Source organism: Zalophus californianus, chromosome 15 (assembly GCF_009762305.2).
Source record: "Zalophus californianus isolate mZalCal1 chromosome 15, mZalCal1.pri.v2, whole genome shotgun sequence".
In the NCBI taxonomy this organism is placed as follows: domain Eukaryota; kingdom Metazoa; phylum Chordata; class Mammalia; order Carnivora; family Otariidae; genus Zalophus; species Zalophus californianus.
In genome coordinates this window covers 23,664,263-23,674,330 of record NC_045609.1, presented here as the reverse complement: position 1 = coordinate 23,674,330, position 10,068 = coordinate 23,664,263, and the positions used below count along the sequence as shown (strand labels likewise).

The following is a 10,068-nucleotide window of genomic DNA, read 5'->3' as shown; positions in this document are numbered from 1 at the left end:
GTTTTGATTTATATGGGTGACTACTTGATTAGCTCTCTCTCATAAGAGTATATAAGCTCCAGAGACAATATTTATGTTTTCCTCACCATTGTATTCCCAGTTCCTAACATTATGCCTGGCAATTGAGGCATGAGTAAATCTTTGGGGACCAAGTGAACAGAGAGTGACTTGTTAACTGCCAGGAGAGGACCGTGGCATACAAAGGAAGTCATAGACTTAAGAGCTCTGGGTTCAATTCCCGACTCTGCGGTTTGTTAGGTGATCTGGCGTGAGTTGATGTACCTGTCTAAGCTGCAGTGTTCTCATCAGTAAAATGGGCATACCTGTACTCACGCAGGATTGTGAAGCCTAGATACTGGATGCCAGCCGGGCACCCAGAGGGCTCTCAACAAACTAAAGGCACCATCCTCACCATCACTACCACCACCATCTTCATCATTGCTGCTGTGATCCAATTTGGAGACAATGGGATGGAGCAAACCCTTGTGAGGCTCTGGGACTCCTCAGGAAGAGGTAACAGATTGTTCACACCCAAAAGGAAACAGATAGTAACATTTTTTATTAAATATTACAGTGGATCAAAAAGTACAAAATATCTCTTGCCTGCTATGTGATTGGGAAACTATTGGCACGTAATACAGTATCAAAAGCAGTAATAAGTACAATTTGGAAAACATACAAAATTGAGTGTTTATAGTTTGGCTCAGCATTCTTCTGGTAGTGTTTAAACTAATGCAAAGGTTACTCAATAACCTCTCCATTGGGAAACTATGTAATATCACTGGGCCATGTTGCTATATACAAATAATCACCTTACAGAGCATAGAGGTTACATAGCTGGAATCACCAAAAGTATACAATATTTACAACACAGGAAAGTTTAAAAAAGTATAAACAGCCAAGAGATTATGCTGCTATTTTTCAGACATATTTCAACCATGGGGAGACAAGCAGAATATCAAATACATCAACAGCCAACACTGGAATTTAAGTGCTCAAGATAATCGTTGCAATGGTGTGGGTCTCACCAGGGCAAACTTGTTCCCATTTCTCTTTAAAACTGGGACAAGAGTGAAACTGGACCAGATGGGGCTTGGCTGACCACCACCAAATGTGACTTTGTGGGACAACAAGTGACGAGAAAGAAATGGTTCTCTTTGAAGGCACACTACATAAAATATTTTTGTGGGATCACCTCAAAATTTCCATCAGACACACCAACACACTGAAATACAGTACTTGAGAATTCATGCACCAGGTCAGAAAGTTGTAAAGACAACATTGAGTTTTAACAAACCCTTCTGTATATGCCCTGATAAACAAGTGAACTTAAGAGCTTCTAGCTAGTAAATAAATAAGTCAGTCCTGTGGCAAATATTACAAGTTCCAATCACTTACTAGAAGAATACTTAATTCTGAAACTCAGTTGGGCTGGGGTGGTTTTTTTGTTTTGTTTCTTTTTGTTGTTTTTTGGGGTTTTTTTGAGTTGCCAAAAGTTAAACCAGAAGTTGCATGGAAAGGTTTTTTTTTTTTTTTTTCCCAATATTATTTAGAATCTCCAAATCTCCAGTAAATCACGGACTTAGTGCTATTTTGAATTGCAACATTTCTTGGAAGCCACGCTCAGTAAATAGATTTATGACTCCATTGCCAATTAGATTCCACAGTTTCCTTTACTAAACTACCAATAACAATGGTTTGATTGCACAAAGAAAGGCTTGTGCAATTCCATTCAATAATAAGGCCCCTTGAACTCAAACAATGCAAACAAAGCCCTATTTAAGACTTTTAAAAATGTAGTTCTCAGCCAATGAAGAATTCAATGGTCTTTTTGAAAGATTTCCAAGATCTCTGTTCGGAGTTTTAAAACAAATAACACACTGCTTCTGTTGGGAATGTATACCCCCATTTCTCTTTATTTGTCCTGATGTTTTGCCGAGGGTATGAGCTTCCTCAGACAGAAACAGTGACTCTCCTCTCGGAAGAGATGAGAAAAACAAAAGCTGGACTATGTTAACATTGTTTGAAAAATGGTGTGATCAAATTCCAACATGATGAAACCAGACTGAAATCACTGTAGCGGGGAAAACAAATGCCCATATTTCAAATGGGTAGGTGAGCTCCACCAGGGACAAGCGGGCCCCCATTTCTTGGAGAAACAAACTCCTAGAAACCATGCACGATCTAGCCCATGTCCGCTGCAGAAACACTGGAGATTCCGTGTTCTTCCATGTCGTCTGATTCTGCGACCATTCAATCTAGTGCAACTTTCTTCTAGGTGTCCTGGCTAGCCATTCGGCCAGCTAGAATTGAGATCTCTTTCCCCCTCTATCTTGTGCAATAGCAGGATAATCTGCACTCACACATTTATAATCTATATTCTACTAGTCTATCTATGGTTCTATTAAATATATATATATATGTAAATATATATATATATATATATGTGAAATTCCACAGGAAGGTAAATAATTAATTGAAGCAAATGAACTCTTAACACTAGATCTCTACATTCTTTTGTTTCCACCTTTGGATATTAAGTATGTTACATTGAATATTTGGCTTCATATCATGGAGACATTTCAATACAAATGCACGGCATGCATGGCTTTGTGTAAGAGCCGCAGTGTCATTGTTTATCAGTTGTGATTATTTTGCAGTCGAGTTACCTACTTAGAAGTTGAAAATTGTCATCAATTTTCATAGAATTAAATATCTCAGAGGTAAAAGACTGGTTAACTACGGTTCTAATGTCTACTGGGAGTGTTGGGGGAGGGGAGGGTTGGCTGGGGAGTTCATCAAAGCAGTCGTATCAGCAGGGATGGGACTTGGAAAGAAAATCCACTCTGTATCGATGGACTTTCAACACGCTTAGAAAATGCATCCACCTTGATGTTACAGCTCAGCAGCAAATGGAATAATGCGGCAAGAATGACAATACACACTCTGCACATCTTTTGACTCCGTGAACAACTTGACCGTTTCTTCCAATGGCAAAAGAAATCATAAAGTGGACCAACGTATTGCCAGGTGGTTAAAGACATGACGCATGCCACCAAGTGGGCATGCATCCACCCAAATCTAATGCCCCATAAACCCAAAGAAGATGACTTTCATTTGAAACGGGTAATCCAGCATGCCAATTCTCCCCAAAGACGTGGCCTGGGAGGTTCTTCTTGGGAACAACAAGAGACCAACTCGATGAAGGCAACGTGACTACCTATTACTCAAAAGACCACGGCCCAGGGAAGGTATCTGGTGCCCGGGCCTCCAGCCGCTCCTTCTCTTCCGGATAGTCGAGCTCCATCTTCTTCCCAACCCCCTTTCCCACACTGTTTAAAGGGATCAGTGCCAACACCAATGTAAATCATTTTGGCTTCTGTTCTAATTTCTGAAATTCCTAAAATATCTGTGCAGCCCACAAATATGTCCTCTAGACTCTTGTTATTCAGCAGCTTGCTGCCAGTGAGGTTTTTGTTTTTATGATTCCTCTGGTATGTAGGACAGTTTCACAGCCTAGATAAGGTAAGTACAATGCTCGATATTTTCACATAACCCAATACTTCAAAGCAAAGCATTTGGCCGGGTAAGCAGTGTATAAGCTCTTTCAACTATGCCATTTATGAGGAACAAAATCCTTAAGTTGCGGATCTGCAAAGGAACATTCTTTGCACTATTGTGTGCTCAACTGTTTCTTTTTCATTTGTTCCACTAGAATCAGTTGCTTCAATTTGTAAACAATAACTTTACCACCCAAAGCTGCTCAAAATGATAAGATGTGGAAAAATTACAGACACACATCAACAACTAGGACAGTCAGTCAGCCTTGAAAACAAAACAAAACAAAAACAAAAGACCTGCAAACAAAAGCGATACAGTTTAATTAAAAAAAAAAAAAAAAGAAAAAAAGGACAAGAAGGAACTGGGAGAAAATGGAACTACCTGTATATAAATTAGGTGAGCAAACAGTGATACGGGTAGTTTTAAGAAGCAAATATATACAGTCATTTTAACAGTGTTTACTTCTCTGGATTGTTTAATAGTGTCAAAATGAAAGATCTATTGAAGTTCCACTATACATTGCATTGATTGAACCTTGGAGAGTTTTAGGAAAAGAGGGGCATCCCTTGGCAAACGCTTGCCAGTCTTCCTTGCCCCTTCCTGTGAAATGCCTGCCCCTCCCCCCTTTTTTTTGCCCAGATTGTTCCTGACCGTCACAACTCAAGACGGGGTCTTCTAAATTCTCCCCGGACACGCATACATCCCTTCACGAGACCCTCGTGCCAAGTGACCCATCTCGGTGCAAGGGCATCTGTGTTGGAAGGAGCTCAAGACTGACCAGCCAAGGCTGGAGTCGTCCCAGAAGAATCAGGTATGTTCACCTCCCCTTCGCGGCCCCTTTGGCTGGGGCTGATCTCACCTCCCCAGGATTAGAAGAAATACTGCCTTCTAATTCTCCAAGCCGTCACCCCCAGGGCTGGGAGGGAAGCTCCGTTAGGCACGCCGCGCCGGACGCCGGGCAGAGCTGGGCTTACAGTTTTGTACTGGGGTGTACGGACGACAGCTGAGAAGATGGGAAGGCAGCTTGAGGATTTATAGCAGCTAAAGGGTAAATGCTGTTGTGCAAAAGGTCCCCATACGAACTTCCTACGGGGGTGGCCGCGGCCAAGTGTCTGTAAAGCTGCTGAGAATTTGTCGGCGATGTAAAAATCCCCCGCTGCATCACAAGCGAGTGGAAAGCCAGGGGCTGCATGAGTGGAGAAAGCACGGTCTGGTTTTTCAAGTACTGCAGCGAGTGCGAATAGCCGGCCGGGAGCCTAGAGTTGAGGCCCGAGCCGCACAGGCTCCCGGAATACAGACCTGGGAAGATGGGGGAGGAGAGCGGAAGCTTGTGGCCTTCCGGCGCGCCCCCTGAATGGCCGCCGGGCGCCGCCTTGCTGCCGTCGCTCTCTGGCTCGGAGGCCGCCTTCTCCTTCCCACAGGCCTCCTTGGACGCGTCCAGGGGAGACACGGCCCGGGCCTTCTTCCCGGCGATCACCAGGTCCAGGTCCTCCAGGCTGCGCTTGATGGGCCGCGCGGCCCCAATGTTCTGAGGGCTGGCTTTCCGCTGCAGCACCGGGTGGACCATGCCTTCGATCTTCCTGAAGTTCTCCAGTCTCCCGTGCTGAGGTTTCCCTGACCGCGAGAGCGACTCGGCGTACTTTTTCGGGGCCGACATGGTCATGGGCGAAACTCGGCAGGCCTTGGGGTGGCAGTCCCGAGTCTGGCTGTTCATGACCTGGAACTGGGAGACGCCTTTGCTCTCCTGGGGCCCCGGCGCCGCGTGGGCCAGGCCCAGGACCTTGCCCGTGGGTTTGTGCAGGTTCTTGGGAAGGCTCAGATCCGTGGGCTGGTCGTCCGTGGGGGCTTCCGCCACCGCCGCCGCCTTCTTGTCTTGCAGATGCAGCGACGCGAGATAATTCACGTGGAGCTTCTCTTGGTGTTTGTGGGAAGGAAAAACACTGTTTTCCGCTTCCCTGTACATGTCCCTGCAGGCGTACTTGGATGTCTGCTCGTTGTGAAGATGGTGCTCCGTGTGTCGGTAGAGGCTGTGCAGGTGAGGAGACGAGTAGAAGTCGGCCAGGAAGCTGGGCATGTGGGAGTGGGGGAGCGACCTTTTCTCTAGGAGCTTCTCCTTGCCCTCCTGGATGTCTTGCTTCAGGACATAGGAGTCAGCAAGGGGGCTAAGGTGGTGCTTGGAGAAACTGCAGCGGTGGGGGTCCGATCGACCCAGCTTGTCATGCTTAAAAATGTCACTGATGCTCTTCCTCTCCTCCGCCGGCTTGCTTCTGAAACTCTGGACGTGCTGAATCACCGAGGGCCGGCTGACCGCCATGTGGTCAGTACCCTGGCCGTGGTGGGCCTGGGACAGACCCGAACACAGGTCATCCCTGGCCATCAGTTTCTTTTTGCTGATCAAAGGGGGTGGGGAGCCATAGGGGTAGCTGCTGGAGAGGCTGGCCCCACTCACTTGGGACAGAAGTTTCTTCTTGGCCAGTGGGGACATGATGCCGGGGTTGCCCCTCGAGTAGAGCAGAGGAGTGTAATTAAGTCCATGGTTCTCATTCATGGGCCCAGTCAAGTCTTTGTCTTTGAACATGTCAAATGACTGAACCACGAGGACCTTCGGGGTCTGCTTGAGCGCATTGTGGATGTCGTCGCTGCCCAGCTGGTCCACCTTCACGGTGCAGTTGGCGATGTAGTCCGCCATGGCGGGCAGCTTGTCATCCTCCAGCTCGCTCTGGTTTGCCAGGGGGGGCTGCGTGGTGGAGAAGCCAGGGAAGGGTGCTTCTTGGAGTTCACTTTCGGGGCTCTCGGTAAAACAGCAGGGCTGGGGGTCTTGTTTTGAGTCCACAAGAGCACTGGGAGAGGTGAGGGACTGTTTGCCAGCCCCCGGCACCAGGGCCGGACCCCTTTCAGGGGCCGCAGGGGCACTCGGGAGCGGAGGAGCAGGCTCCTTCTCTGCCACCTTCTCTGCCACCTTCTCACTGTTGGCACCTTGATCTGTGTCGTTGTCCTTTTCTGGGTCTGCTCTAGACCCCAGGGGCCTCGCTGCAAAATCCTGGTACCCTTCCATTTTTTTCTTCACGTCTGCTGCTGGGAGAGGCTCAGTGATGCTCTTCTGATTTAAAGTCTCTTGTTCCTTCTCTGGCTCTGATGAAACCTGATAAAATATTTCAAAAGGCAGTCAGAAGGAAGCCAAATGCATTGACACATTTTGCTATGAAACAAAATATTACACGCAGCAGTTTTTCCTTGAAAACAGGCTTGTCAGTCAGTTCAGGGAGTTTCTGTAAAGCTTTATTACCCCCCAATCACAGCTCTAAACAAAGAAATCTAAATTACGGAAACATTAGGGTAGAAACGCATATTCGCTCAAAGTCCCTTGTGAGACACCTATCAAAATAGCAAAGTGTTCTGTACTGATGGTATACAATCTTATCACTCCTTGATTCTCATATATAGTTTAATTCTGAGGTTGTTTTCTTGTCAAATCAGTCAATTATCCAAATGGGTTTTAAATTACATGTTGTGCTTTATGACACTTTGGAGAAAGATTTTTTTTTTTTTTTAAGCATCTCTCTTTCAAAAACCAACCAACCCCATGTCAACAACAAGCAACAAACTTACTATAACCCCTTGCCTTTCTCTGAGAGAGCAAATCCCATCCTAATGCGTTCAGTACGAGGCAAAAAATTAGCAATGCGTAAGTGTTAATTTCTACTCAGCGCCATAATGACATGCAGAAAATGCTAAAATACTGGAGAATTATGCAGATGCAACACCAGCCTGTCTACCTGAGGGACAGAGGGACTCGAAGTCCTCCTAGGCTGCAGCAAACTACATTTCTATTAAAGCTAAAAATGAAGTCATCAAAATGCAGGCAGTGAGCACCGCCCCAAATACAGCTTTTCTGCTCACTGGAATATGTTGTGGTCAATGAGATGGATGCTCTTTATGTGTCCCTATTGACCGAAGTTGTGGGCACAATTTGACCCATTCATTGCATTATGTAGCTGTGCAAAGTTTGACCTTAGAAGGTCATTTTAACTTTCCATCTGTGATCCAGCTGGCTGACAGGCCCTTTCAAAACTGTCATGCTGTCCTGACATGTCCTAGAGAACAGTCACTAAACAGTCGTATTGAGCTGGTCTTCTCCCCCAAAGCCCCCCCTCCCCCCCCATCTCATCCCTTGAACGTTGTTCTTTGTTAAGAAGTGTTGAACATATTAACATCTTTGGGTAAGATTGAGGATGCTGGTGTAGGGATGCACAGAAACAGACATTTTAAGGAATCACACCCTTTCAGAGATGTTTCTCCTTAAATCTACTTGAAGATATCCCTGTCTTTTAGGGATGTGTTAGACCTAAGAGCTTTTGCTTATCGTCTTTCTTTTCTTCCCTCCCTCCCTTCCTCTCTCTCTCTCTCTCTCTCTCTCTTTCATACTAATAGCTGCCTTTTCCAGTACAAATATCATTGCTTGTTCTACATTAACAATCATCATTGGTCTCTTGAGCTTATGCATTACATGAAAATACAGAAAAATGAGTATAGCAAGGGAAAAAGGCAAATTGCATTTAAATGTTAGCTTCTGATGGGGCTGTGGTTTGAAGTGAAGCTACAGGGGATACCCAGTCTCATGGAAGTTTCTGTGACCTAGGCCGTTGGTTACATGGAGTTCTGTGGTTGTCGTTGGAAAACAGGTTTAGGGGGTCTCTGAAAGCTAGGCAGAAAAAAGTAAAGGACCCTTTTTCTAGGATGGCATTTAACGGTCTGCCTTGACATGTTACATGGTACCTTCCCACCAGGCAACTTGCAGTCTAGTGACCTGAAGACAGTGGGTTTGCCTGGCACAGCTTTATAAGCCCTCCTATCTCCATTGAGTTCACTGCTTTGTATTGAAAACATCAAAAATTAAAGAATAAAAACACCAATGACAGCAATAAAATCCAAACCCCCAACACACAGTCAATGAGAAGAAATACACCTGGTCAAACATAGGGGTCTATGTTGGAAGCGGGGAGCAATTCTTACCATACGGTTGACTTAGAGAGGGTGTGAGATTCCAGGTCATTCAGATGACCTGACCATGATACCCTTTGACACTCCAGACACTTACAATGCACCGAGGCATTGGGAACTATAAGAAACAGGGAGCCTGAAGGCTTTAAGGGTTTCTGTGAGCCGGAGGGAGCTGGGCCCTACTCTTGGCAATAGGCATCTCCCACGCTGATGGGCTTCAGGGCAATGGGCTGAGGATTCCTCCCCCACCTCACAAAACAACCATTTCAAACTTCATCCCCAAAGTGGAGCCACTCAGAGGTCAGCTGGCCTCTGGCCTCAGTTTGTCCTCTGGTGCTTTGGCAATGCTGTACATATGGTATCTAATAGAACTCACTGATCCAAAACCCTATAATAAATCACCAGGCCAACAGGATAAAGGAAGAATGGAATGTGAGCCTTAACTTGGAATTTCCTTGCTTTTGGCCATTTATGTTGCAAGCTTGCAGATGTTTAGAAATCTCTCTGCATCATCTTTTTTTCCCCCCATTTTTTTAATTATTAAAGCTTAGAATAATTATGAAACAAAAATAAAAACAACAAAAAAGTCTTTTCTTGGCATTCATAATATCTTCTTACACAGGAGTCAGTTGGGTAGGTTAATTTCTAGTTAGGAGGTTGGTGTGCATTGTGTGTGTGTGTGTGTGTGTGTGTGTGTGTGTGTGTGTGTTTCAAGCCAGTGTTTAATTAGGGAGTCTCTTATGTGTTCATTATAAACCTGATTTTTAGGGGGTGTTTAATATCAGCACCAAAATTCCCTCTGGGGTCGGATCCTAGAACATGCTGTCTCCAAATGTGGCTGCTAAGTTATTTCTTTCTTTTTTTTTTTTTTTTATGGGCAGCAGGGTTTTTTATTATTCATGTTGAAACAGAGCCCAGATCAGCCTCCATGACCGGCTGAACACTGACGGGTAATGGCTTCTACCAAAGAGCTGTCGGGGGCTGTGGGCAGCTGGGGCTGGTTTTAAAAGGTTCAGAAACTACCTGTTAACATGAGAGATAATAGTGGTTTCAGAGGAACAATTTCAAAATTCTCCTATAAATATGTACTTAAGATATTTCTAAATTGGTCTCAACCCAAGGCTGTTGCATGGAGGTCAATTATGGGAGGCAAAGGAGTCTCTGAAGTTTCGAGGATAGTCCTGCAGAGACATGGCCCCTCATTTCAACATCCCTCCTTGCTAGAACCCACAAAATGTTGTTTCAAAGTCATACCAGCTCCTCAGATAGACTGGCTGTGAAATGACAAAGAAGCCACATCTTTCACACTGGAGCCCCTTGGCTTCACAGAGCTGAAGCTCTGGCTCCTTCTATCTCAAAGCTGGCATTTGCTCTCAGTTTTCCACAGGATGTTCCCATCTTTCTAGATCCTATTCCTGACCTACCCCATTCAATAGCACGCACTGCCTTTCAGCTCCCGAGCAGACTGACAGATCCCCTCTCTGGGGAACTGTGAAGCTGAGATGG

General features: G+C 45.4%; 1 protein-coding gene across 3 annotated transcripts in view; it reads right to left on the bottom strand.

The window, feature by feature from the left end:
• Window positions 1–539: 539 nt before the first annotated feature.
• ARID5B (AT-rich interaction domain 5B) overlaps window positions 540–10,068 on the bottom strand; it is a 176,588-nt gene continuing 167,059 nt past the window's right edge. For all 3 annotated transcript variants that reach the window (XM_027588076.2, XM_027588082.2, XM_027588087.2), the window contains one exon: window positions 540–6,703. In XM_027588076.2, the coding sequence (XP_027443877.1) occupies window positions 4,532–6,703 (2,172 nt within the window). In that variant the 3' untranslated portion in view covers window positions 540–4,531. The remainder of the gene's footprint in view (window positions 6,704–10,068) is intronic.